The sequence below is a fragment of the Macaca fascicularis genome, chromosome 16, assembly GCF_037993035.2.
Source record: "Macaca fascicularis isolate 582-1 chromosome 16, T2T-MFA8v1.1".
NCBI lineage: Eukaryota > Metazoa > Chordata > Mammalia > Primates > Cercopithecidae > Macaca > Macaca fascicularis.
The window spans coordinates 17916568-17944340 of NC_088390.1; the positions used below are offsets into that span (position 1 = coordinate 17916568).

Below are 27773 nucleotides of genomic sequence, written 5' to 3' on the forward strand. Positions count from 1 at the left end.
GGGGCAGGTGAGACGTGCCAGACTTGCAGGGAGACCCAAGCTGTAGCTCCTGTCATACAACAAACAGGTCCTGGAGGACAGTCCATCCTCCTCCCATGCCACCCAGGGACCTGATGGGGACACAGCTGGGAGGAGAGAAGGGACAACTGACCCCATCGAGGCCCTAAGGGTTGACAGCCCAAACGTGCCCTGGGAACAGGGGGACAGGTCAGCTGGAGGCCATACAGCCAGCCCTCCCCACTCCCCCTACTAACATCGGAAAGAGCTAAGTTGTGTCCCTCGTGGCCGGAGAGGGGAGGGAAGCCTTTTCCAAGGTGCTGGGGGAGGGCCCAAGCACGCTCACTGGTCAGCACATCAATCAGCTGAAGACACAAAACCCAGATTATAAATAATTTCATTTTTAATTCTCTGTACAAAACTTCTCAATCTATGAAAATAAAGTTTGCAAAAGGCAAAGTAGCACGGGAGCCTCAGGTCAGGAGGCTGAGCACGCTGACCTACACTATGTACACGTCTTCCCACAAGGGAGAGAGAGGCCTCTGGGGCTAGAGCCCCGCTTGCAGTCCGGGAAAGCCAAGTTGGCTTCCGTCAGCGCAGGGAAATGTACCCATCTCTTCCCTCTAAACAGGAGGAAAAAAGCCACTAAGGTGCCTGCAGAGCAAGGAGGGCCCCCCCGCCCCGAACAGCTCGGCTCCTGCAGTGCCCCGATCGGCCACCAGAGGTCAGCACCATCATGGCCGCCGGTATTAGGGTCGGGTTTGCGCCCCTCTGGCCTTCCACCCCGAAGGGACAGCGCAGCCGCGGGTGAACCGTGGAGGCCAGGGTCTCTCGCACTGCCTTCGGCCTTCAGGGCTTCGACACAGGACAGAAGCTGCACGGGACAGAAGTGGCTAGAGACAGGGGTGCTGAGGCCGGGGATACGGGTTCTAGCTGGAAGTGACAGTGGTCCCACCGCCCAGGCGCATGAGCATCTGCTGACAGTCGTGCAGCAGCCGGCGATCGCCAAGCTTCTCGAGCGTGCGCGCCGCCTCAGCCAGCATGCCCACGCGCTGCCCGGGCGCCGACAGGAAGCCAGGGGGCAGGTAGCAGGAGGCTAGCAGCAAGGCCTCCGCGTGCTCCCGCCTCGTGGGCCGCGGCTCCAGCTCCGCCACCGCGCCTGCGCACACAAGGATGTGTCAGGGATGGGGCTCAGGCTGGCCACGCCCCCGCGGGAGCCCCGCCCACACACAAGCAAAGGCACCAGCCGCCCATACCTAGTATACACGTTCCCCTCTCCCCACCCTAGTCTCAGCCCACACATAAAGTCCACAGACTGAGTCACGCACGTGTAGTCATATATCCCACAAATGACAGTTGCCCCACTGATTTCTTGTGAAAGGAATTGTCATCAGGTAACCACCAAGAAGATGCTTTTTTGTTTTTTTCCTTGAGATAGGGACTCTCCCTGTCACCCAGGCTCACTGCGGCCTCCAACTCCTGGGCTCAAGCTATCCTCCTGACTGGGCCTCCCAAAGTGCTAGGCGTGAGCCACTGTGCCAGGCCTGTCTGTCCCGTCTGACACACACGCAGCCTCCCTTGGTATCACACCCCATGTGCGCCCTTCCCTGCTGAGCAGACAGCACATCCCTGGTCAGCAGCTGCCCCTCACCTCCTTTGCCACCGGGGCCTGCCCGCCGCCTGAGACTGCGGTCGAGGAGTTGGTGTGTCCGTGTGGGGCTGGCCCCCGCCATCAGCCGGGCCGTGGCCTCATGTAGAAACACCTGGGGGCCAGGAGAGTGGAGGCTCAGGGCTGTCCCTCTCCACCACTGCCTGACTCCCCATCTTGAGGACAGGGAGCCATTGGGCACTCACCCTCCGCATGGCAGGCCGGAAGCTCTGTGCCAGCCGCCTCAAGCTGCTCAGGTCCCGTTGGAAGCCACGCAGCTCAAGGGCAGAAGCCTGAGGCCCGCTGCTGGTGCCCTGGGCTGCTGGGGCCGGGGCCGGGGGCTGCTGCTGCCGCCACAGGCTGGTGCGTACCACAAGGAGCAGGTCACACAGGAACAGCTGCACGGCCTGGGGGTGGCGGGCAGGGCAGGGTCACCAGGGCTCCAACTCTGGGAGGGGCAGGATGGGGGCCCGCGGTGCCAGGGGCCGGCTCCGGGCTGCACTGCCGAGGCACTGCACCCGCCTCACACACGTGCAATGCAACAGCAATGCACCGCGGGGCCGCCCGCCTCTCTTGGCCCCCACGCCCGCCACCGGCCCAGGAGCAGCTGTCCAGCCCTCCTGATGCAGGGCCTCCAAAGGGATCCTACCACACCATCCACCCCCATCCTCCCAGAATGGGGAAACTGAGGCCAGATAAGGGCAACCCCTCTCCTCTAGACAGAAGCCTTAGCCAAAAAGCAAGGACTGCTGGATCTCCTATCTGCTGGACCCCTCATCCTGTGCTGCTTGGGCTAACCCCATGGTCTTCTGCAGTCCCTGGGGCCTGGGGAGAAGGACCAGGGAATGGAAGGCTGAGTCCCCCAGCCCTGCCAGGCCCCTGACCCCACCCCTCACCTTATCAATGGAGCTGCTGGCTGGTGTGGTAGCCAGGCTGTCCTGCAGGTACCCACTGGCCTTCTCACAGATGGTCAGGCTGGCTGGACCAGACTCTGCCTTGGCACAGCCCAGCAGGGCCCGGGCAGCCTTGAAGGAGTGCAGAGCCGCCCTGGGCAGGGGTCTCCTGTTGGGACCAGGGCAGAAGAGTGCCAATCAGACCAGTCCACAAGCCCTGGCTGAGTGCCTCCCACTGCCCTGGCTCGAGTTCCCTGGGGATAAAAGGTGGTGACCCCTCCTGCACAAAGGCTGAGTGGAGGTACAGTGCCCAGGGGATGAGGGAGGCTGGGCCCAGGGCCAGGCAGGAGGAACCTGCCGTGCACTCACTCAGACTCCTGCAGCACCCGGGGCAGGTGCTCCACCAGTGGGCACAGCCGCTCAGCCGCCTCCTCGTCCCGCCGCAGCCAGTGGATCACCACAGCTGTCAGAGAGGCCCACCACTTGGCCACTGGGTCTATGCCTGCAAAAGAGGGAGGGTCCCCTGAACCCTCAGCCACGCTGCACGGGGACTGAGAAGGGAGCCAGGGCAGGGGCCGGGGGCTCACCGGTGGTGGTGGCCATGCTGGAACTGATGGAGAAGCTGCAGGCAGGAGCCCCCGCGGCATCAGAACAGCTGTTCAGCAGCTGCAGGTACCCGAGGGCATCCGAGAATTCCCTGTGGCAGGAGAGGGTTGGCTGTCGGGACAGATGGCAGGGGTCCTAGGAGGGTGCTGGCCCTCCCCACCTGCCCACTAGAGTACAGCCTGACCCCTGGCTCTGCAAACTGCCACTGTCTCCTCCCATAGGCTGGTGGGGAGAGGAAACCCAGAGAGGAACGAAGGGCGCATGGCACGCATGGTAGCCTAGCTCTGGCCCTCTCCGCAGGGTTGAGGACAGAGCTATTCCCAGAATCCTGCTAGAGGAGCCTTGCGTGGAGGAGGGCACAATGACACTTACTTGTCCCCATCAGCTGACCCAGGGCTGGGGTTGGGTTGGGTCACACAGTTCAGTGCTCGCTCCAAGAGATGTTCCCGGAATAGCTGAGTCACCTGGGCCAGGGGGTCCACTGTGGAGAAGAGGAGGTGAGTGGGGTGGGGAGCAGGGCCCCACCCTTTTCTCCAAGCTAAGGGCTTTTGCCTGGGTGGGCTGGGGCCACACTCAGGGTCACTGGGAAGTGCCGGCATGCCCCTGGGTGCAGCCCGTGCCAAGGACAGGGGAAAACAGGTGGACATAACTACGCCAGCACCAGCGTTGGCCAGGACAACACTGAGGCCTGCCCTACGCTGCTCCCAAAGGAAAACCGACTTGAGAAGGCACCACTGTTGGCTCCGCTTCCTTACTCCACAGCGGTGCTGCCTGGGGTCACCTCTCCAATCAGCCACCTGCCCTTCAATCCCTGCATGTGCTTCTGAAAGCCCCAGTGAGAACCGAGACTCACTCAGGCCTTTCCCTTCCTACAGCCCCCACATCAATAACCCATGGCAGGGAGAAGGACTGGGGTGGCCAGAGACAGCCAGAGATTCAGGCGACAAGGGACAGAACAGGAATGAGGACATGGGACAGGAGAGGGGACAGGGAAAGGGTAAGAGAGCACCTGGGTTACCAGCCAAGCTGTACAGGGTCTCCCGTGGGGTACTGAGCACGGCCCAGTCCCCATCCACGAAGAAACGGTGGCCCACGGGGTGGCAGAGCCACTGCATGGCAGGAGGCACAGACCCACTCTGTGCCAGGCAGGCCTGGCGGGCACTGCTCAGGAAGAAGCGCTGTAGGGGAGGGAAATGGGCTGTCACAGTGGACACAGGCTGGGGCCAGACCCCAGGCTGAGCCCTAGCTTGGCCTGGATCCCCCTTGGTAACCACTGCAACATCCCGTGTAACTCTTACCCAGCGAGCCTCTGCAGAGAGCTGCAGGGATAAGCCCCCAGCCCCACCCCACCCCCCCGCCCCGCCCCGCCTCACCCCCCCGCCACCCACTCACTGTCAGAAAATGCAAGGTCCGTGGGAGACTGGTCTTCACTCTCAATGCAGCTGCCACATAGATCTCGGCCAGCGTTGCCACAGACACGGCATCCCCTGCACACTCTGCCAGGTTCAGGGCACTCAGCGCCAGGTTGGTGGCAGTGAGGTGCCCGCCTGTGTACTTCCCTGGAAGGCAAGCAGGCATGAGGCTGTGGGTGGAGCACAGGCAGCAGGGAGCACCTCGGAGCCCGCCCCACGCTCCATCCTACCCATGGTGTGCAGCTGGTGCAGCTTATGGTAGACCAGGGCTGCGTCTCGGGCACTGGCACGAGCATCCACCCGCAGAGAACAGTCCCGCTGCAGGCCCCCCGCCCGGCCTGCCAGCCAGCGGCCCACCCAGAGACGCTGCAGCAGGTGACGGATGAGGTTCCAGAGGAGGCTACAAGCCAGGTCCAGGTGGGAGGTGGGCAGGGGCCGGCCCAGTGCCCGCAGGGCCAGCCACAGCTGCTGGGCAGCCTGGGCAAAGTCCCCCTGTGGATGAGGGTTTTCCAGGTGAGAAAAGTGAGGTCAGAGCAGCTGCCCCACAGCTCAGAAGAGCCATCCGCAGCAGCCTCTGGAGGGGCGGGGGGGGTCTGCGGATGCACGGCCAGGCACAGGGAGGACAGGACAGATTCATGGTGTGCACAGGGAGACAGGAACAAGGGTTGACACCCAGCACCCTCCCAGCCTGGGGTCCCTGCCCTGCCCGCTCTGCCAGGGGCAACCCCTTACCCGGGCCAGGTCCAAGTCAGCCTGCTTGCGATGCCTCCAGAAGTGCACGGCGGGGCCTGAGTGCGGCCGCGTGACTGGCTCACCGTAGACAAAGAGAAGCACCAAGGAGACCAGCACCAGCAGCCCATTGAGCAGCCAGACCACTGGGGGCAGCAGCCACTGGGCCCAGCCAGGGCCATCTATGGACAGAGGGAAAGCTGGGGACACAGCTCCCAGGAAATCCAGAGCCCCAAGTTCACAAGCCTGGGGGCTCCCCCAGAGCGCCCTCCCAAAGATGCCAGGGCTGGCCAGTCCCACCTCTACTCTCGGTGCCCAGCACGTTGCGCCCAGGGCTGTGGTAGACGCTGGTGATATCTGAGGGGCCAGGAAGCCCCCGGGCCCCCAGCAAGGAGGCCAAGGGGTTGCAGGACAGGCAGAGGAAGACGAGTGTGCACAGGGCCAGGCGGGAGCGGTCCAGCATGCCCCGGCTGTGCGGAGACGGCCGCTGCTCTGGCTTTGCCTGGTAGGGGTGGACAGGGTGGTGAGGGCAGAACCAGAGGGACCCCAGAGACCATGAGGCTGGGAAGGGGGGTCAAGGTTCTGCCCACCTTACTGTGGGACCCCACATGGCTCCAGGCCTCAGTTATTCTGTCTATGAAATGGGAGGTAGGATCTGTTAGGGTCTTCCTGACCCTGTCCTGAGGTTCAGAGGATATGGCTGGGAGTGGGGAAGGGGGCACCGTGGCAGGGCCCAACCTTGCTGTCCTCGAAGACTGGGCTGTCAGGCTCCGAGTCACTGCCACTGCCACCACTGCCACTGCCCCTGCTGCCAAGGGACAAGGGGCTGCTCTGGAAGGGCGAGCCGGCATCCGAGGGGGGTGGGGTCAGTGTGTCCTCCACCTCAGTCTTCACGCCCTCCATGAGCACGTCTGTGTTCCCTTCACTGCCACAGGCCGACACCAGATCCTTCAGAGATTCTGTGGACCGAAAGGAACAGAGCCAGGAGTAAAGGTTGCATATGTGACCCCAATGAGAGCTTAGGCCCTTGGGGGTCTAGGGACTGCTGTAGCTCCTAAAGCTGGCCCAGGAAGCTTTGATGGGGCTGGGTTAGGGCCAAAGGGAGGCACCAGGGCTCTTTCAGGACCAGAGGTAACCAAGGGACTAGAGCTGAAGGCGGGGCTAGAGCCAAGGGTGAGGTAGGCGGGGCAGAGGGTGGGCCAGAACCAAGGGCAGGGTGGGGCTAGGGACAGGGGCAGGGCCGGGGGTGGCAGAGCCAGGCTAGAGGAGAGGCCCAACTGGAGCTCAATAAAGCCAAGACTCACTGCTTTTGTGGACAGCCGTGCGCAGACTTAGGTTCTCCTGCTTGAGTTTCTGGTTGCTGTGTTGCAGAAAGCGAATGTAGTCGATGGCCTTGCGCAAGACAGCAGATTTATTCAGCTGCACGGTGTGGAGAGGAGGAGGAGAGCACAGGTGGCCCGTGAGGTCCGGGGTTGTGGGGTTGGGGGGCCCTACCAAGGGGTTGCGGAGCTGCTTTGCAACACTACTGCCTCAGGACCTTTGCACTTGTTCCTTCTACCTGAAATGTTCCTCGCCTAGTAGCACCCACCTCCCAGGCCGAGCATCGGGTTAGGATGTAAGATGCAAACAGCAGGGTCTGGCTAGCTGCTGCTGTGCCTGGCGCCGTCTCAGGGGGGCCTTCCCTGGCTACCACCAGGGGACCCTCACCATCCCTCTTCCTGCTTTCTCTGCAATGAGTCAAATGTGGTGGACTCGAGCACTTATTCATCCTGCCTACTGTCCATCTCCCCCACCAGAACATGGGCTCCTCTTTGAGGGACAGTTTTTGTCTGTCTGGTTCATTGCTGCATCCCCCATGCCTAGCACAGCCCCACCTTTATCGAAGAGGCCTGCAAACCCGTTTAACTAGATAAACGAGGCTGGCCAGGCCTGGGGATGCTGAAGCCCAATTCCCTGCTTGTCCAGGCTCAGTCTCACTCCCTCTCTTCCTTCCAGTTGCCCCTGATCTGTTCCTTCCTCGGGATACCCCGGTCTGTGCCCCTGCAGGCCTCTCCACACCTTTGCCTCAGTGCCCACCACCAGATCCTTGAGCTCAATGATTTTGTCATTGATGGAGGAGCGGTATCGCTTCTCAATGGCGTTGTGGGCTGTGCGCTTCTCTCCACGGCTCTGAGCTGAGCCCGGGGCCTTGCTGCCAGCCGCCAGCCGGTTGATAGGTAGCTTGTCCGCATCTACAACCAGCGGGACTGTTGCCAAGATGGTTCCGCCACTCACCAGGGTCTGCAGGACCAGGCACATGTTACCAGGTGGGCATGTGTGTGTGCAGACCCCACTCCCTTATGCCCTGCCCACATCACCCACCGGCAAAGGCCCTGTCTGCACAGTGGTGCCGGAGACCAGGGGGCTGAGACCCGCTGCCTTCACAGTGGTTCCGTCTGTCTTCATGGCTGTCAGAAGCAGCGAGTCTGCCTTGATGAAGTGGGGCTGCAGCAGGACCTGAGGGTGGGAGAGGGCTTGGCCGTAAGCTGTGTGGCTGGGCCAGGGGCCGTGCCCTCCCCAACCCCTGGCCAGACCCCTCACCGGGACCTGCTGGATCTGCGAGGTCACAGTGGTCGTTGCAGGGGCTGCCGTGGGGGCAGCTGTGACTGTCAGTAGCCGCTGGGGGGCCACACTCTGGACCTGGGTGTGCAAGGAGACGGGCGGGACCCCTGGCGGGGAAGCCAGTGGCAGGCCAGGCAGCGGCTGCTGGGTGCTCCCAGGAGGGCTCCCTGCAGAAATAAAGCCTGGGGCTGCAGGCACAGACTGCCCTCTCCCACTTTCTACCTGCTCTTCAGGTCTCTATCACCAACTGGCCTTGGATGAGTCATTGCCCCATGTGGCTTCCTATGGATAGTCCCTGCCTGGGCCCTGATGCAAATGCACTGGCTTCAAGGCAGGCCTCCAGTCTGAGGTTGCGCCTACCCTGGCAACGAGCACACCAGGACTGCTAGTAACACGGTGTCTCAAGCGCAGAGTGGAGCCCCAGTTTCTAAAGCCTGCACAGACCTCTACTCACATCACAGCGGAAGCTTCTTCCTGTGCTCCTGGGAGTCCCACCCCAGGTGTCCCCTCCCACCACACATCCCCCTTACCTGTAGAGAAGCCTCCCGGAGGGCTGGGGTAGCCTAACACGGGGGTGGAGCTGAACTGTGGTGGGGCTGGGGCTGGGAAGCTCTGTGGCAGGAGGGCCCCTGGCAGGGGCTGCGGGGTGGCGGTCTGCAGGATGCTCAATGGCACTGACTCTTCCTTGATACCAGGCCCAGGGGAGAAAGTGGGCACGGACGGGTACATCTTCAATGGAGTGGGTGCAGGCTGGGGAGGGGACAGGGGTGAGGGCGCTGCCTTCGGGCCGCTCAGGAAGTCTTCAAGAGAGGAGCTCAGTGTGGTAGGAGGTGGAGACAAGCTGCCTGGGGAGCTGGTATCGGGGCTGGCAGGGTCTGTGCCCCCTGCCCCACTCCCAGCATAGGGCGGGTCAAACAGGCCAGGGAAGTCACTGTCTTGGTTGTTGATAAGCTGAAGCATGTCTGTGAAAAGGAGAAGAGGATGTGTGAGCGAGGCAGAGACTGACCCCCAAACAGGGCATCGCATACATCCAAACACAACCCTATTTGCACAACCCTTGTCGGCACACAGCTGTGTGTGTGGGCAATGCCACCAGAACAGAAAGCCACCCACAGGAGCTGGTGTTCCCGACACACAGCCATTTCGCAAGCACCTGTGCTGTCTCGAGCAATGCCTGCTGCTGCAAGTGCGTCACAATACCTGGACAAGGTGGGCACCACAAGCCTCACAGTCTTGCCCCACAGCTAGGCTGGGAGGCTGGGGCTGAGCCCAGGGTCGGGCCCAAGACTGCAGACTTCAGAGCCTAAGCTCTTCCCACCACCCAGTATTTGCTCAACTATCTGGCAACATCCTTAGTCCACAGCAAACAGCAGGCTCACATTCGTTCACTCATTGACTCATTCGATGAGCATGTGCTGAGTGCCCACACTATGCCAGGCACTGTTCCTGGCTGTGAATAAGAAAAATCCCTGCCTAGGCCGGGCAAGGTGGCTCAAGCCTGTAATCCCAGCACTTTGGGAGGCCGAGACGGGCGGATCACGAGGTCAGGAGATCGAGACCATCCTGGCGAACACCGTGAAACCCCGTCTCTACTAAAAAATCCAAAAATTAGCCGGGCGAGGTGGCAGGCGCCTGTAGTCCCAGCTACTCGGGAGGCTGAGGCAGGAGAATGGTGTGAACCCGGGAGGTGGAGCTTGCAGTGAGCCGAGATCGCGCCACTGCACTCCAGCCTGGGCGACAGAGCGAGACTCCGTCTCAAAAAAAAAAAAAAAAAAAAAAAAATCCCTGCCTAGAACCAGGCAACTACTTCCTGGGGAGCTGGGAATGTCTCGTATCTTCATGTGGATGGTGGTAAACTTTTACTCCTGTCTTCACAGGGCATGCATTCTACAAGACATCCACCTCTGAGTCCACACACACACATACACACACTCATACACACACACACACATACACACACTCATACACACACACACACATACACATACTCATACACACACACACACACTTAGACATACACACCTACATACACACACACATACACACACTCATACACACACACACACATACACATACTCATACACACACACACACATACACACCTACATACACACACACATACACACACTCATACACACACACACACATACACATACACACACATACACACGCTCATACACACACACACATACACACACTCATACACACACACATACACATACACACACATACACACGCTCATACACACACACACATACACACACTCATACACACATACACACACACATACACACACACATACTCATACACACACTCACACACACATACACACACACACTCATACACACATACACACACTCATACACACACACATACACACACTCATACACATACATACACATACACATTCATACACACACATACACACACTCATACACACACTCATACACACACATACACACACTTATACACACATACACACCTACACACTCACACACTCATACACACATTTACACACACATACACACCTACACACATACACTCATAGACACACTCATAGACACGCACACTCATACACACACACGTCCACACTGCACTGTGGACTCAGACCAGCTTCCAAGCATTTGCCCATGAGGTGACCAACCCTTCTAGACAGCTCTCCTGCCCTCTCCACAGTCCATCAGCCCCCACCCCACACAGAACAAAAGGAATCCAGAGGCCCAGGTGCAGCCTTCCCTGGCCCCACTGGGGCCTGTTTCTCAATGTGTGAAACGGGGGCACGTCTCCGTCCACAGATCCAGCAGCTCCAGTCTTTGGGACGGAGATGGGGATAGGGAGGGAGGAGTAGCTTAGGGCAAGTGGGAAACAGGACAGAGGGGGTCTTCATACAGGAGCGATGGACCCTACACCCCACCATGGGATACTCCTGGTCTCATCCTAAAAGGCTCCCCCAGCAGGATCCTCTGGGCACTGAACTTGACAAAGCAACTTGGAAACTGCTGAGGAGTGGGTGATTTTCCCCTCCCCTCAGTTCACAGGGGGAAGAGGGGCGCAGAGAGAGGCAGGATTGCCTTGAGGCCCTGAAGAAGTGGTGGGATCCTCTGTGACCAAGGACCAACTGTGCAGCCTGGGCCCACTCTTCCTAGGGCAGCGCAGGATCTCCAAAGAGAGTGGCGACAGGGAAGTCCCCCAAGAGAACCCCAGATCAGAGCAGGGTCCTCATCCACGCTGGAAGGACTCTAAGGGCGGGGGCCCGTGTCAGAAGGGTGGGTCTGGGCCAAAAGCCAGGCCCACTGTGGGGCTACCCACATTAATGGAGCCAGGCTAGGCCACTAATCCTCACCCACAGCTGAGAGGGCGGTGTGATCACTGGCCCCATTCTACACATGAAGAAACTGAGCTGTAGAGAGGTGACTTACTGGCCTAAGTTCTTACAGAGTCTGAGACTCAACTGAGTCCAGACCCTACTTGACTCCAATGCCCCAACCACTGGCCACTACCCTAGACTACCTCAAAAGATTAGCTCACCTCATCTGGGAGACAAGAAAAGACACTGAGGTTCAGGAAGGACCACAAGCAGCCCAGGAGCATGCAATGGGGTTCAAACCCAGGTCTACAAAATCCTGAATCTGTTGTCTCTGTGCCTTTTCTTGCCCCACCAAGAAGCCAAGAGCCAGGCTGCTATCACCAACCCATTACTCAGTGGAACAGACCAAGGCTTAGGGCCAAGCCAGCTGCTGGCCACATGGCCAACCAGTGTGTCTCTGTATAGAGTTCTGGGCTCAAGTCCAGGCTTTGCCTGCAGCCAAGTAGCCTCAAGACCCAGGCCTGGCCACTCAGGGCTTTGATTTCATCTCTGTAAAAGCAAGTGCTGTCTGTCCTGACTCCTTCTCATACAGACTGGGACATACTCCCACCTCAGCCCCGCCTGGCCATGGGCCTTCTCCCCCAGCTGGGGCCTGGCAGCCTATCTGGCTCAGCCCAGGGCCCTCTAACCCACTCACGGTGGCACCCACTGTGCAGAATGCTCTGTAAGACCATGGGGACCTCCAGTGCTCTCAGGATCCCCAGCCTGAGCTCCCAGCCCTGCCCACCACTAGCTTGAAGTGGAGCCTGAACCAACAGCCTCCTCTCACTGGCCCCAGTTTTCTCATCTGTACAACAGAAAGATTAAACCCTTTTTGGTAGGGCTGCCCGAGGCTTTGCTTAGCAGGCAGCTGGCACAGAGTGGACACCCAGCATCGCCTACTGACAGGTACCCAGGCAGGCAAGTTACTGCAGGAGGGGAAATTTCCTAGAGCGGTTTGCAGAATAGGATGGGGTGGCAGCCCCAGTCTCCCTGGCTTCTCAAGTAGAAACTCTCCTGGTTTGTGGACGCTCCAGGTCACAAGTCATCAAGTCATAATGGACTTTCAACTGCAGGGTTTCCCACCCCTTTACCCCAGTCCTTGTGAGCCTCTTTGATAGATGGGGGAAACTGAGGCCTGAAAGAAAAACTGACAATTTTGACAATCTAGGGCTCCCACTGTCTGCCTGAAGAGTCTAAGATGCCTACAGTAGGCAGGGGTGCCGAACAGGGCAGGCGCTGTAGCCGACAGGGACAACGGGCCCTCCTCCCTGCTTCCTCCTGGTCCTGTCCCAAAGCGGGTGCAGGGAATGTAGAGAAGGCCACCCTCTCCCTCCAAACCCTCTTAGGTCGGGATGCTGCTGTCGGGTCTCTAAGCAAACCCTTCCCCTTGAGTTGCAGGGGGCACTAATTTGATAGGGGGTAGCCCCCCACTTCCCCAGTGAGTAACTGTCACACCTTCTCCCTCAGGAAGGGGATCTTTCCTGCTCAAGTTCCGTAGCCCCCATGCCTGCCCACCCCAGGAGAACCTGCAGGAGACGGAGGCATTGTATAAAGGGCTGGGGCCGGGGGGAGCCTCCAAAAATACCTTCGAACGTGCAATCCATGGCTCCGCGATCTGCGCCCGCCCTTGGGGCGTCCAGGCGGCTGGCCTTACCCCTCCCCGCGCCGACTTCACCTGTCAAGGCGCGGCGGAGTTTTGAAGCCGTTGAGCGCTGCGGTGCGCCCGCCCCGCCCCGCCCCCAGCCCCGCCCCGCCTGCAGGTCCCGCCCCACCCCGCCCCTCGGGGCTGCGGGCCGGGCATGGGGTGAGCGCGCGCGGCCAATCAGAGGCTGCGCTGCCGCCTCGCTAGGGCCCCGCCCCGGCCCCCGCCCCACCTCCCCACGGCGGCGGGGGCTCGGGTTTCACCCCGCGGCGCTGAATGGGGCTGGGGTTACTAGCGGACGTCCGCCTTTAACCCGCTCGGCGCCAGCGTCTGCCGGGGTTACTGGCGGTCACTGGCCCTCAGCTCCCGCCCCCTTCGTTAAAGGGTCAAAGCAGAGAGGTCCTGGCCCAACACACCAGAACTCTGTGTTCGAAATCACTGGTTCGCTGGCACCCTGAGCGAGCCTTAACCACTCCAACCCTCAGTTTACTCCTCCAGAAACAGGACACTCATTATCTCCCTGGTGTCCAATGGTAGAAGGGAGATAATTTGGGTGCAGCACTTAGTATGCAAGAAGCGCTTAATTAAGGCCAAGGGCTGCCGAGTGGTGGCTGTGGCGGGTGCATGGACCTCCCCCTTCTAGGGCAGCCCCAGGAAGGGGCCACCCCTCACCGCAGCGGGGCTGATGGTCTGGGATGAGGCCACTCCTGAAAACAGGTCACTTCCGGGGAAACTGAGGCCCAGACATAGGAGTTTCCTGACTGCAGCACCGATGTCCCTTTGCCGGTGGGTGAAGTCTGCCCCTCCCCCTCGAAGCCTCACAACTCAGCAGTCACTAGGTGAATCCCGACCCCCTTATTCATTATAGGACCCTGGCAGGCCAGGAAGGGATGCAGTCCCTAGGACAGAAGATGGGTAAGGAAGGGGTGACAGGCTCTGGGGCTCTTTTGAGGAGGTGCCTGGGCCCGTCTTCCCTCTTTTGTTAAAGGTAAAAGTTACACACACACACACAAATGATCAGAGCCTGGTCAGATGATTTTGTAGCCAAGTAGACCACCAGCAAAGCCTGCCTTTGCCCCAACCTGCAGGCCAGCGCCTCTGCCCGGCCCCCGCCCCAGTTGGCTGCAACCTGGGAGGGTGCCTGAACCCTGGGCAGACCCAGCGACTCAGCAGTCCGTTGGGGGCTGGGGTCCCTGTGGCCTCAACCTTGCTCTCTTTTCAGGACCCTAAGCAAGAAAACCCGGCCATGTCTCTCTCCACCCTGTGCTCGCGGCCGCCCAGTCCAGGCCCTTGTTTCCCAGCTTTGGGAGGTTCAAGGACAACAGACGGCCTCTCTAGCATGGCCCAACCCTCCCCTCAGCTTGTGGGTGTTTCCTCACCCCCAAAACAAAACAGCATTGCTCTTGGCAAAGGCTCTGACCTGAGTGACTTAAGACAGGGAAGCGTCCTCGACCAAAAAGCATGCTGAGAGCTGAACTCCAGGCATGAGTTCCCCATGGCCTCCCAGCCTGGTTCTTTCATTACTTTACTCCCCAGTTTCTGAGCCCAGAATGTGGTGGCACCAACAAGCAGATACTAGCCTGAGACAGCAGGGCCAGGCAGGGCCACCCCGAAGCCTGTCCCCTCCCCTTACCCATCTTGGCTTTACCACGTATTCCTCCTGCCTCTTATTGGTGTCTTTATTTGTCTCATCTTCCTGCTCTAACCCCCTCCCATCCCACTGAGGAAGTGGGGTGGGAGAGGGCGGTTGCTCTCTGAGCCCCAGGGGCAGCAGAGTCATTAAAGGCTCTAGTGGGGGTGGGGGGACCTTCCAAGAGGAGGGAGCGTGACCTGAGAACAGAGGGTTGGCCCTTGGGCAGAGGGCACAGACTAAGCTAAGATGCCCCAAGGGCTTGGGTGCCACGAGCCATGGCCAGCCTCTGAAACTCAAGGCCTGGCCAAACCCTGGCTCAGTCTCCCCTGGGGCTGATCTGCGGGCCAATTTCTTTCTTTTTGAGACAGAGTCTGGCTCTGTCACCCAGGCTGGAGTGCAGTGGTTCGATCTCAGCTCACTGCAACCTCTGCCTCCTGAGTTCAAGTGACTCTCCTGCCTCCGCCTCCTGAGTAGCTGGGATTACAGGTGTGCGCCACCACACCTGTAATGAAATGTAATTTTTGTATTTTTAGTAGACACAGGGTTTCACCTTGTTGGCCAGGATGGTCTCGAACTTCTGACCTCAGGTGATCCTCCCGCCTCGGCCTCCCAACATGCTGGGATTACAGGCGTGAGCCACTGCACCCAGCCTGCTGGCCGATTTCTGTGAAAGCTGGTCACCAAGTTAAGACTGAAAAAGGAAACTCTAGAGCCAGCCCTGCAGCCTCTCTCAGAGACACACCTCAGCGGGCTATCTGGGGCTACATGCCAGGGCCTGCTCTTTCTTCAGCCCCTCACTGGCTGTGTGATGGGGACAGTCCACTGCTCCTCTCTGAGCTCCCACACCTATGGTCTCCACAGGTGGGAATTCTGGGAGAGCAAGTGTGTAAAACATCCATCACTCAACAGTCTCAACAAAGGTTAGTTGTCTCTACAGCAATTAGAATGGTTTAGAACTGGAAAGTCAGGTCGTGAGTTGCCTGATACTTGCAGTATTCACGTTGGAGCTCCATTACCATTTGATTGAGACACTTTTTCGTTTTTGTTGTTGTTGTTTGTTTTTTAAGGGGAGTTAACAGGGCCAGTCTAGAGTAGGGCAGCTGAGGCACCCTGGGTTCACAATTTAAGGAAGAGCCTCTCTTGCCTCCCCTAGTCCCTGCCCTGGAAGCTGGGAGAGCTGGTCTCTAGAGGCTCACTGTGGCACCCAAATTGCGGCCCACCCACGGGTGAAGCAGGCTTCCCCACGAACACTGAGAAGGCCCTTCTGGTTCCCACACACGTTCTGAACACAGGAAGGAAGAGGAGGCACAGACTCTGGGCCATGGTGGTCCCATCTGCTCCCTCGTTCACCTTCCCCAGGCTTGTGAAGCCCTGCCACCCCCTTCCCAAACCTGGGTTCCTCCTCTTCCCTCTTCTTCCTCTCCTGCCCTGATTCTATCAGGACCCAACAGGAAACCTGAACCCCCACCTGGCATCCCTCCCCAGTTCTACCTTCAAACCTCTCTCTGAAGGCAGATGCGGGCGCTCTTTAATGACTCTGGCCAGTGTATTCTGTGAGGCCACGAGGGAAATCCTGGGCAGGCCTCATAGCATGCGCTTGCAGGGCCCAGCTCTGACCAGCACAGAAGCCTACAACTCACACAAGGCCTTGAACCCCAAACAACCTCCTGGAAGAGGAAGCTCTCCACCTGCCCCCACGGCCTTGTCCACAGAACCCAGATCCATCTCTCTGACAATATCTGCTGTGTGCCAGTCCTGTGCCAGGCACTGGGGCCATTGTAGATGAGGTGGTCAGGTCAGCCCACCTTAGGAGGTGACATCTGAAAGGAAGCCTGAATGAAATGAGGGAGTGGGCCAGAAGGGAGGGCAGAAGAAACAGTGTGTGCAAAGGCCCTGAGGTGGGCATGGGCAGGACAGGAGGAGCAGAGGCAGTGAGGGGGTGGAGGCCAGGATGGCCACCAAGGAGCTGGGATTCCAACTCAGGTTGGTCTGTCATCTGAGCCAAGGACCCCAATTCTCCAGGGAATGGGTGGGACAGGTATTTGCAAATTGATCCCTGCACTGCAGATCACAAAGCTGCACCAACTGTGAAGAAGGGTCAGCCACGGGGGAGGACGAGGCACAGTGGCTCGTGGGATTCCAGAGCACACCCTCTCTGCCTGCTAATGGAGGTGGCAGGGTGGGGATGGGTGCCCACCATCCCTCCAGGGAGCTGGGCTGCACCCTGCCTGCTGTTCTGCTCCCACCAGACACCTCCTTGATCCTCCTAACTGAAGTCGGCGGTTCTCGTGTTTTCAGCTGGTTGTGTATCCAGCAGGGGCACAGGCTGCCCTTTGTGCGCTCAGGTGCCCCAGGGGCACAAGTGTGTGCCGGCTCTTCCAGGAATGGGACGCGCCCATGGCTGGAGCCCCAGGTGCACCTGGGCGCAGGTCCTCTTGAGGAAACTAAGGCTCAGACGGAGCCCTTGTGCCCAAAGTCCCACAGCTGCCATGTGAAGAATCTGGGACGCAAACCCCATTCTGCAGACCCCAGAGCCTGCCCTTCAGCCCCAGCCTACCAGGGACAGCAGCGAGCCCCAACTCTGGCCTGCCTCTGCCCTGACCAGCTGTCCTCATTTGTCGCAGTTCAGTGAGTGTGTGTAGAGTGCAAGGACAGAGAGGACAACATGAAGCTCTTTAAGGCTCAGCTCCGGCACTGCCTCCTCCCGGAGGCTTCCTAACTACCACCCTCCCCACCCTCCCCCCGACCCCGAGATCCATCCACCTCCCCTGCCAAATTAGAGGTTGGGTCTCAGCTGGGGGCCCCTCCTGACAGGGCCTGAACCAGCTGTGACCCCAGCCTCCCCCAGCACAGGGCTGACCACAGCAGGGACCCCAGTCAAAGGCCATGCCAACTCCAGCCATGGCTTCCTCCACCCTCGTCTGCCTCCGCCCCCATCCCCTAACTGGTATCTCCCTGGGCCTCCTTTTCCCTGCCTGCTTTCTGAACACCGCACGCTATTGGAGGCCAGGCTGTTCCCTCCACCAGGAAGACCCTTTCCACCTGGAGAATTCCTGTTCCTCCATCAAAACTTGCTGTGACGCCACCTCACATTCTTTCCTCGTCTATGCCCCTCCACACGCCAGCTCCCAACACGATGACCGTCCGACCCTGTAAACCTCACAGCCATGCTTCCTCCTCCCCACTGGGCTCTTCCCAGAGCTACAGGTGTGCAGAATCGCCCTCAACAGAACCTGTGAGATGGCGATTACATGTGATGCTGGTCGGCACCAATTCAGACACCTTATCTGAGAGGTGGCCCAGGGCACATACTTATCACCTACAGCTGAAAAACAATCCATGGGCCTGATGCAGTGGCAATTCTGGGAGTAGCCCCTGCTGCTGGGCACCTGTTCTCAGTCAAAATGGCAGTGCTTGGCCGGGCGCGGTGGCTTAAGCCTGTAATCCCAGCACTTTGGGAGGCCGAGACAGGTGGATCACGAGGTCAGGAGATCGAGACCATCCTGGCTAACACGGTGAAACCCCGTCTCTACTAAAAAATACAAAAAACTAGCCGGGCGAGGTGGCGGGCGCCTGTAGTCCCATCTACTCGGGAGGCTGAGGCAGGAGAATGGCGTGAACCCGGGAGGCAGAGCTTGCAGTGAGCTGAGATCCGGCCACTGCACTCCAGCCCGGGCGACAGAGCGAGACCCCGTCTCGAAAAAAAAAAAAAAAAAAAATTGGCAGTGCTAAGGTTTGGCGTGGTGGCTCATGCCTGTAATCACAGCACTTTGGGAGGCTGAGGCAGGCAGATCACTTGAGCTCAGGAGACCAGCCTGGGCAATACAGCAAGACCCCAGCTCTACAAAAAGTTTTAAAAATAGCTGGGCATGGTGGCATGAGCCTGTAGTCTCAGTTACTCTGGAGGCTGAAGTGGGAGGATCCTTTCAGCCCGGGAGTTCAACATTGCAGCAACCTGTGATTGTGCCATGGTATTCCAGCCTGGGTGACAGAGCAAGACCCTGTCTCTGAAAACACAGGCTCACACCAGTAATCCCAACACTTTGGGAGGCCGAGGCACGCAGATCACGAGGTCAGGAGATTGAAACCATCCTGGCCAACATGGTGAAATCCAGCCTCTACTAAAAATACAAAAATCAGCTGGGTGTGGTGGTACGTGCCTATAGTCCCAGCTACTTGGGAGGCTGAGGCAGGAGAATCGCTTGAACCCAGGAGGCGGAGGTTGCAGTGAGCCGAGATCATGCCACTGCACTCCAGAGTGGCAACAGAACCAGACTCCATCTCAAAAAAAAAAAAAAAAAAAAAAAAAAAATATATATATATATATATATATATATATATATATTTCTCCCTCTTGGATTGTTTCTCTGCAGCTTGTTTTAAAGCTCACATGAAGGCGGCAAGACATTTTCGAGCTGCCGGGCTTCAGTCTGGAAAAGATAAAGCCCTTTACAACCTCCCCTACAATGTATTCCCTTTCCTTCTAGCATCACCGGCACTGGGTGATGGTCGTTGTCTTTTATGTACTTTTGGTGGCTTTGCTTAGTCCCAAGGCTGTGACTAGAACTTTGAAGGTGCTTTCGCTCACATTTCCAAGGCCGCCTTGATGTGTTTTGCACAGAAACCACCATCTGTGGCCAGATGGCCACTCTGCCCCTCCTCCCGCAGCCAGAAGCACTGCTTCCTCAGCAGGTTCTTTTTGTTTGTTTGTTTTGAGACAGGGCCTCACTATGTTGCCCAGGCTGGAGTGCAGTCTTACGATCATGGCTTACTGCAGCCTCGACCTCCTGGGCTCAAGCAATCCTCCAGCCTTAGCCTCAGCCTCCTGAGTAGCTGGGACAACAGGCACGCTCCACCATGCCAAGCTATTTTTTTTAGTTTGGGTCTCACAATGTTGCCCAGGCTGGTCTTGAACTCCTGGACTCAAGAGATCCTCCTGCCTCAGTCTCCCAAAGTGCTGGGATTACAGGCGTGAGCCACTGTGCCCAGCATCAATTATCTTCCATGGAAACCAAGGATAGGGTGCTTGTTCCCCGTGGCGGGTGGGGGTTTCCCACTGGCTTAGTCAGCCCCATCCTGTCTCTCACCAACTCCAGACCACCACATGGTAGATGCTCAGAACTTAGAACCATAGCCTGGTACATCCTAGAAACTTCCAGCACAGGCTCCTTGGGTAATTGCTGCTAACATTTGTTGAGCTAAACCTATCGGGTGCCAGGTACTGGTTAAGTGCTCTAAATGGTGATTTGTTTGTTTGTTTGTTTTAGAGACAGGGCCTTGCTATGTTGCCCAGGCTAGTCTTGAACTTCCGGCCTCAAGCAATCCTCCAACCTCAGCCTCTAAAGTCAATAAGATTATAGGCGTGAGCCACTGCATCTGGCTAAATGCTGATAACAACACTAACTGGCATTGGTTAGGGCCTACTATGTGCCATGCACTGCTTAAGCCTTCACTCATCAGATCCCCACAATTCCAAGAAACTGGTTTTAGTACTGTTCCCTTTACATTGTTAAGAACCTGGGCCAGGCGCGGTGGCTCACGTCTCTAATCCTAGCACTTTGGGAGGCTGAGGTGGGCGGATCATGAGGTCAGGAGATGGAGACCATCCTGGCTAACACGGTGAAACCCCGTCTCTACTAAAAATACAAAAAATTAGCCGGGCTTGGTGGCGGGCACCTGTAGTCCCAGCTACTCGGGAGGCTGAGGCAAGAGAATGGCATGAACCTGGGAGACGGAGCTTGCAGTGAGCCGAGATCGTGCCACTGCACTCCAGCCTGGGTGACACAGCAAGACTCCGTCTCAAAAAAAAAAAAGAACCTGAAGGTTCTTGGACTTGTCCAAGGTCATACAGTAGGGCTGCTTGTGAAGACCCCTGATCCCAGCCTTCTAGCTGCAGGGAGCACAGGGACCCCAGAGCCTGGCAGGGGCAGCATGCAGAGGCAAGGCCTGCTGGGAGACAGCTGCAGGGACAGGGAGTCACTTAGGAAAGGAACTCAAACAGGGTTTGGGGTAGGCCACAAATTCCCCCTAGGGGGATGGACCCCTATCCCTGTCCCACCTCCCACAGCAGGGGACCCACACCTGGAGCCAGTCTCAATGGCTCCCTGTCCTTTCACCCCTGAGCCAGTTAAGGCTCTCCCCACCTTACCCCTGACATACACAGCAGCCCCTGTGGAGCACATGGTGCAGGCTGTCACACACTGTCAGTGCCCAGGGTCAAAGGGCATGTCCACATGGCCCATGGCTGCTAGGAGACAAGGTCAGAGGCACTTCCTCTGGCCAGCCTCGGCTCCACTTGTCAGCAAGCAAAGTCCAGATCCCAGGCCTCTACTGGCAGTGACTTCTGCCCAGAGCTGACCGGGTCACTCAGGATGTTTGTGTCCAGCTAGGTGAATGTTGGGCAGAAGGTAACTCCCAGCCACCTGCCCACTGACTCCTTGGACCCACTCCCAGCACCCTCCTCTCCATCCCCCCAACCCTGTCCCTTCAGATGCATTAGGGCTGAACCCCTGGGGGCTCAAAGCCAGCAAATCCTATAGCCTCCATCTCCTGCTTTTCAGGGGAGGCCCCCACAGTTCAGAGAGGACAGGACACTTTCCCTAGGAGACACAGCAATGCGTGGTCGCACTGGGAGGGCTTTCTGCTGCCCTGGGGTTAGCTGGATGCCAAGAGGCATGGGAAGGGGAACATGTCTGATAGGAGAGACTCCCTCAGGCTCCACCCCTGAGGGGCCCTCAACATGGGGATGAGGGAGAGGAGGCACCGTACCAGAGCAGGCTGTGCCTGAGGTGCGGGTTCTGGATAAATGGGCAATATCACAGGAGGGGCATGTTTGGCAATCCTTGCAAGTCTTGAATGCGACACTGAGACAAGGGAACTGTTTTTGTTTTGTTTTGTTTTTTTTCAGTCAGAGTCTTGCTCTGTGGCCCAGGCTGGAGTGCAGTGGTGTGATCTCAGTTCACTGCAACCTCCGCCTCCTGGGTTCACACGATTCTCCTGCCTCAGCCTCCCGAGTAGCTGGGACTACAGGTGCCTACCACCACGCCTGGCTAATTTTTTGTATTTTTAGTAGAGACGGGGTTTCATCACGCTAGCCAGGATGGTCTCGATCTCCTGACTTCGTGATCCACTGCCTCGGCCTCTCAAAAGTGCTGGGATTACAGGTGTGAGCCACCGCACCCAGCCGAGACAAGGGAACTTTATCTCGGAGCACTGGGGAGCCATGAATGGTTGGAGACCAGGGGAGTTCAGTGCTGTGAGCTGGGGCAGTGACCAGTCTAGAGCTGTGTTTTCTAAGGAGTGCCAGTGCTTGGTGGGACTAGGGAGAGAAGTGGGGTGTGAAATATCCTGGGGAGAGGTATGGTGTGGGAGAGCGGGCCCCCAGTGTGCCCTACTAGGGCTGACCTGGACCCAGCAAACAGCCAGACACATGACTAGAAGCAAGGGCCTGTCGTGGCTGGGCTGGGCATGCTGGGAGGGACATCAGGGCGGGAGAACTCTGAGAACGGACTACTCAGGGTACGGAGACACCCAGAAGGGCTTTCTGGGAAGCAGCCTCTGACCGGGCTTGGCAGACATCTGGGGTCCGACAGACAAAGACCAGACATGACGGGGTCCAGGCAGAGGAAAGAGACCCCCGAGGCCCCCTTCCAGGCTCTCGGCCAGAACTCTGTTTCCATCTGCCTCTTCTGCACTCATAAGCTTGTGCAAAATCAGATCAATTAATCCTCAGCAGGGAGGTGAAGACTGCCACAGGCTTAATAATAATCCCCAACACAGGTACAGGGCCACTCTCCCAATCCATCCTTCCCCGACTGCCGCAAGGTACTCTGAGGTGCAGGACGAGACAGGCTCACCTGAGGTCTCGGTGCAGAGGCAGGACTCAAACCCAGGGGCACTCTACAGCCAGGGCAGTGCCTTCACCCACAGACGCAAGGACTCACGGAGGCCGCTCCATCCCCAAATCCATTCACAAGAGTTTGGCCATGGCAGGCAGCAGGACCGGATGGGGCCCAAGGCCCTTCGCTGGTTCACCAGGGCTGGTTCCCAGTCTGATGACTCAAACATTGCTCTGGACTGGGATGGGGAGGTAGTCACATAGCCTCTGATCCCTCTGTAACCCACCTCCAGGCCCCCAGAGTAGCCCCATGTGGAGCAGCCCCCCTGAACCCCTCATCCCCATTCTTTTTTTTTTTTTTTGAGATGGAGTCTCGCTCTGTTGCCCAGGCTGGAGTGCAGTGGCTGGATCTCAGGTCACTGCAAGCTCCGCCTCTCGGGTTCACGCCATTCTCCTGCCTCAGCCTCCCGAGTAGCTGGGACTACAGGTGCCTGCCACCTCGCCGGCGAATTTTTTTGTATTTTTAGTAGAGACAGTGTTTCACCGTGTTAGCCAGGATGGTCTCGATCTCCTGACCTCGTGATCCGCCCACCTCGGCCTCCCAAAGTGCTGGGATTACAGGCTTGAGCCACCACGCCCAGCCTCATCCCCATTCTTAGGAGCCCAGTGATTAAGAGCTTAAGAGCTAGGCTCTGGAGCCCACAGCCTGGGTTTGAATCCTGGCTCTGCCATCATCTGGCTGTGTGATCTCAGGCAAGTCACTTAACCTCTCTGGTCCTCGAGGCCATCATCTTCATCATATGTCTACCTACTTGGGGTTGTCAGGGGATTAAGTGGGATCATCAACACAGTGTCTGGAGCACAGTAAGTACTCAATTAGTGTTTTCTGTTCACATTACAATCCTCCACCTGAGCAGCCAGAGGGAGCTGAAGCTCAGCGTGCCCCTGCTCTGACCCCCGGCCATCCCCACATCCAGCCCAGCTCTGCACTCTGGCACTCAAGGCTGTCCTGGCCCCCTCTTATCCCTCATGTCTCTCAAGGGACCTGGCATTTCCACCCCCAAATCTTCAGACCTTATCAAACCTGCTAAGCTCCACACCTGGTAGAAGAAGCTTCAAAAGCAGGCTCAACCTCTGACCAGCAATTCCCCTCCCAGAACCTCATCCTAGGAACACAGTGAAGATCTGGGCAAAGACTGGCCTCAGTGTCCACTGCAGCACAGTTTATAAAGATAAAACAACCTAGGTGCCCATTGACAGGGGATCAGGTGGGTAAATGAAGGAACCTGACTGTCATCTGGCTGATGACATGGAACCAAGCAGAATCCAATCAGCTGTGAACCAATGGACCCTATTTTAATTTATAAAAATGCAGATCCTGGCCAGGCACGGTGGCTCATGCCTGTAATCCCAGCACTTTGGGAGGCCGAGGCGGGCAGATCACCTGAGGTTGGGAGTTCGAGATCAGCCTGACCAACATGGAGAAACCTAGTCTCTACTAAAAATACAAAATTAACTAGGCGTGGTGGTGCATGCCTGTAATCCCAGCTACTGGGGAGGCCGAGGCAGGAGAATCGTGTGAACCTGGGAGGCGGACGTTGCAGTGAGCTGAGATCATGCCATTGCACTCCAGCCTGGGCAACAGGAGCGAAACTCCATCTCAAAAAAAAAAAAAAATGCAGATCTGGCCTGGCACGGTGGCTCACGCCTGTAACCCCAGCACTTTGGGAGGCCGAGGTGGGCAGATCACGAGGTCAGGAGATTGAGACCATCCTGGCTAACATGGTGAAACCCCGTCTCTACTAAAAATACAAAAAATTAGCTGGGCATGGTGGCGGGCACCTGTAGTCCCAGCTACTCGGGAGGCTGAGGCAGGAGAACTGTTTGAATCTGGGAGGTGGAGCTTGTGGTGAGCCGAGATCACACCACTGCACTCCAGCCTGGGTGAAAGAGCGAGACTCCGTCTCAAATAAAAACAACCCCCCCCAAAAAAACAGATCCATAGCTGCCTGGGGCTGGGAGCAGGAACGGGAAGTGACTAAACAAGCATGAGGGATCTCACTGTGAGATAAAAATGTTCTACAGCTAGTAATGGTCACACAACTCAGAAAGTTAACTAAAAATCATTGAACGATATACTTAAAATTGATAAATTTTGTGATACATAAAGTATATCTCAATAAAGTTGTTTTAAAAAATTGATGAAGGCCGGGCATGGTTGCTTACTCCTGTAATCCCAGCACTTTTGAGAGGCCAAGGTGGGCAGATCACCTGAGCTCAGGAGTTCGAGACCAGCCTGGCCAACATGGTGAAACCCCATCTCTACTAAAAATACAAAAATTAACCAGGCGTGATGGCACACGACTGTAATCCCGGCTACCTGGGAGCTGGAGAATCTCTTGGACCTGGGAGGCAGAGGTTGCAGTGAGCTGAGATCATGCCACTGCACTCCAGCCTGGGCAAAAGAGTGAGACCCTGTCTCCAAAAAAAAAAAAAAGTCTATGAAGAGTGTGCAGCCATTCCCCAAACACACACACACACACAGACAGAGAGAGAGAGAGAAAAAAAAAGAGAAGAAAAGCTCTTTCACATAATTAGCAGAGCTTATCTCTGGGTGGTAGGTTTAAAGTTTTTTTTTTTTTTTGAGACAGAATCTCACTCTGTCACCCAGGCTGAGTGCAATGGCACGGTTATAGCTCACTGCAGCCTCTAAATCCAGGCTCAAGCAATCCTCCCACTTCAGCCTCCAGAGTAGCTGAGACTATAGGCACGTGTCACCCACACCCAGCTAATTTTTTATTTTTGTAGAGACAGGATTTTGTCATGTTGCCCAGACTGGTCTCAAACTCCCGCACACAAGTCATCCTCTTGCCTCGACTTCCCAAAGTGCTGGGATTATAGGCATGAGCCACCACCCCTGGTCTAAAGATTTTATTTTCTTCTTTTTGCTCACTTGTGCTTTCTAATTTTTCTACACTGAAAAAAAGATGTGTAATTGGGAAGACAAACAGGAAGTTTGAATAAAAACTGAAAAATCCTCTACTGAAGTGGGTAAAGCTGAGGCTTGCCTAGTGAGAAGGGGCTGCCCCCACTCTCTCATAGACTAGACCTTGGGCCACATGGCTGCCCATGCCTGGCCTTTGGGTCTGGAGAGGCAGTGTTTTTATTCATGAGTCAGTAAGAAAGGTCTGTTTCAGACCTGTGGCCCAGACCCGATTCTGTTGTCCAACTTGCCCATGAAGGGAGGGTTTGCATCCTCATTTTTCTGGAGGTGGAAACTAAGGTTCAGAGGGTGAGAGGGCTTGAGCAGGATGATAAAGGAAATGAGGAGTGTCCAGGTTCAACCTCTGACCCCAAAGCCCATGTCCTCCTGGCTTGGTCACGTTGCCTCTTGGACTACACTCACTGGGCCCAGGGATGTGGAACTGGTAGTTAAGCCCAGATCTCCCTAGGGCTTGGGATTTCAGGGTTCATCACTCCAGAGGGCAGTGAAGGACAACCCCTCATGCCAGGGATAGGGGAGGCTGTTTTGGAAAAGCCTCACAATCAGGGCCTCTCCTCTGGGGTCCTCCCCTAGCCCAGCCCCAGTGGGAAGGGCTGGGAAGCTCCTGGGGCAGGCAACCAGCTGGGTGATCTGCAAGGCTGCAGTAGGGCAGGAGTGGGGGTGGCATAGATGTATCTATTTTGCCAACCCCAGGGTGGCCACGGGTTCCATGGACATGTCCATTCAGGCTGTGAGTCTAGGCATCTTGTTCCTGCGACCTTGGCCTCAGTTTCCTCATCAACCAAGTGCAACTTAGCCAGTGTTGTTAAAACTCCTGCACAGAAACCATGGAGGCAGTTTGCTAGGGGCTTCCTTTTGCTCTGTCTACAAAATGGAAGCAACGGGCCTCCTAATTGGCACTTGGTGCCACCGTTGGCCCCTTCTCATCACAGCCAGAGTGGCGCTCCAAAGATGGAAGCCGGTGCCACTGTCCTGCTCTGCCCTTTCCCTGGCCGACCAAGTCGGTTCGCGTCCTCCTCCTCCCTGACCTCACTCCCTTGCAAGCCTCTAACTCCTCACACTTACGCCCTGCCTCGAGGCCTTTGCCCTTCCCTTGCCGTGGCCTGGAAAACATCTTTCCCTGCTGGTCCTGGGGGTGACCCTCAGGTCTCAGCCTAGAAGTCCTTCACTGCTCTGCCCAAAGTAGCCACATCCCTGCCCTGCCCTCCCCGCCAGCCTCGCTCCACCCAAGGTGCAACTAAATACCCGTTTGGTTTCCTGGGGGATTTTTGTGTTCCCGAAAGAGGGGGTGCCCAGGTCTGTCTGTGCCTAAGACGGGGCCTGGCATTCAGTGGATGTCAGTGAATGGGTGCGGAGGCGATTCCCGTCGCAGACCTGGTGAACCCCACCAGAGGCGGGGGAAGGGCGCGAGGCAGCGCCAGTGCGCATGCGTAAGAGCTCCGACGCTGAGCTGAACTCTCGGGCCGGAGGGAATGACCGTGAGTAACCTCGCAATTACGTCACGGCTGGGGCTGGGGCGGAGCTTCGGCGACGCCCGGGTCCCCAGCTCCAGCCGTGGCCACCACAGGGCTGAAGAGTCACCGGTCGGGCGGCACCCGGCCTGGGACGCGTAGGGGCGCACGTGTCCCGGCCCGGAGTCGCCAAGGGACCCCGGCCCGGCCCAAGAGCCCTCACCTCCGAGCTCGCGGCCCGAGACGCTAGGGCGGGAACCAGGGAGGCTCGGCTAGGCCCGGGACACCGAGGCGCACGGCACGCAGCTCAGAGACGCCGGGAAGTCCAGCGCGAGCACAGCACGGAGCTGGCGCCCGCGGGGGAGACAAAGGACAGGGAGGCACCTGCGCGCCCCCCACTCGCGTCACCCGGCGCGGCTTCGAGCCCTGCCCGCCCTGACGCACCTTCGATGTCGGTCAGCAGCGCCGCGTCCAGATCGCACGGCCCGCCCAGCGCCTGCTCCAAAGCCGCCTCGCTGAAGGGCGGCTCGTCCATGGCGCAGCCGCCTCCTCCGGGAGGCCCGCCGGGCCCGCCGCCTCGTACGGTCCTTCCCAGGGAGCGCCGCCGCGGCCCCGGCTCGCAGTTGCCGCCGCCGCTCCGCGCGTTTGTGTCCTGCCCTGGCCTCGGAGGCGGCCCGGCGCCCGCGAAAAGTTCCACGGAAACTGGGTTCCCCCTGCTGCGGCTCCGCTGGGCGGTCGAGGCGGAGGCGGGGCCTTTCGGGAAAGCCCCGCCCTCCCAGATAGACGGCCCCGCCCCACCTTGAAAGAAGCGGGGGACCCCTGATCCCCGGTCTGCGCCACAAATCTCCCCTCAGCCGGCCCCTCCTCCAGAGCGCCCTCCAGTCATTCATTTTATCCAGCCTCGCGCACAATGGCAGCGGCTTCTGGCCGGCTGCTGCAGGAACGCGGGCAAGCCAAGCCCCCTCTCTGGT

At 58.0% G+C, this 27773-nt stretch overlaps 2 protein-coding genes across 7 annotated transcripts in view; one reads left to right on the top strand and one right to left on the bottom strand.

Moving 5' to 3' along the window:
- Positions 1 to 27773, top strand: part of RAI1 (retinoic acid induced 1) — a 192844-nt gene that overhangs the window by 131503 nt on the left and 33568 nt on the right. The gene's annotated exons all lie outside the window — the stretch shown is intronic.
- SREBF1 (sterol regulatory element binding transcription factor 1) lies at positions 383 to 27506 on the bottom strand. 6 transcript variants are annotated; one of them, XM_005583033.4, is made up of 20 exons: positions 27247 to 27506; positions 12821 to 12910; positions 8417 to 8848; positions 7866 to 8053; positions 7647 to 7781; positions 7344 to 7565; positions 6590 to 6704; positions 6024 to 6244; positions 5586 to 5787; positions 5289 to 5467; positions 4787 to 5048; positions 4537 to 4703; positions 4154 to 4322; positions 3517 to 3625; positions 3126 to 3235; positions 2908 to 3040; positions 2542 to 2707; positions 1852 to 2052; positions 1649 to 1760; positions 383 to 1156 (listed from the first exon to the last, which is right to left on the bottom strand). In XM_005583033.4, the coding sequence occupies exons 1-20, from the start codon at positions 27335 to 27337 to the stop codon at positions 927 to 929; spliced, it is 3534 nt and encodes a 1177-aa protein (XP_005583090.3). In that variant the 5' UTR covers positions 27338 to 27506; the 3' UTR covers positions 383 to 926. The 6 variants fall into 6 exon arrangements, with proteins under 6 accessions (XP_005583090.3, XP_005583092.3, XP_005583091.3 ...); XM_005583035.4 differs by lacking the exon at positions 12821 to 12910 and having other exon boundaries at positions 7872 to 8053; XM_005583034.4 differs by lacking the exon at positions 12821 to 12910.

Coding starts and splice junctions, on each gene's coding strand:
- SREBF1 (XM_005583033.4), bottom strand. CDS start 27,337: ATGGACGAGCCGCCCTTCAGCGAGGCGGCTTTGGAGCAGGCGCTGGGC. Junction 8,849..12,820: donor CATGGATTGCACGTTCGAAG/GTATTTTTGGAG, acceptor TCCTTTTCACAG/ACATGCTTCAGCTTATCAAC. Junction 1,157..1,648: donor AGGCCCCGGTGGCAAAGGAG/GTGAGGGGCAGC, acceptor TTGTGTGCGCAG/GCGCGGTGGCGGAGCTGGAG.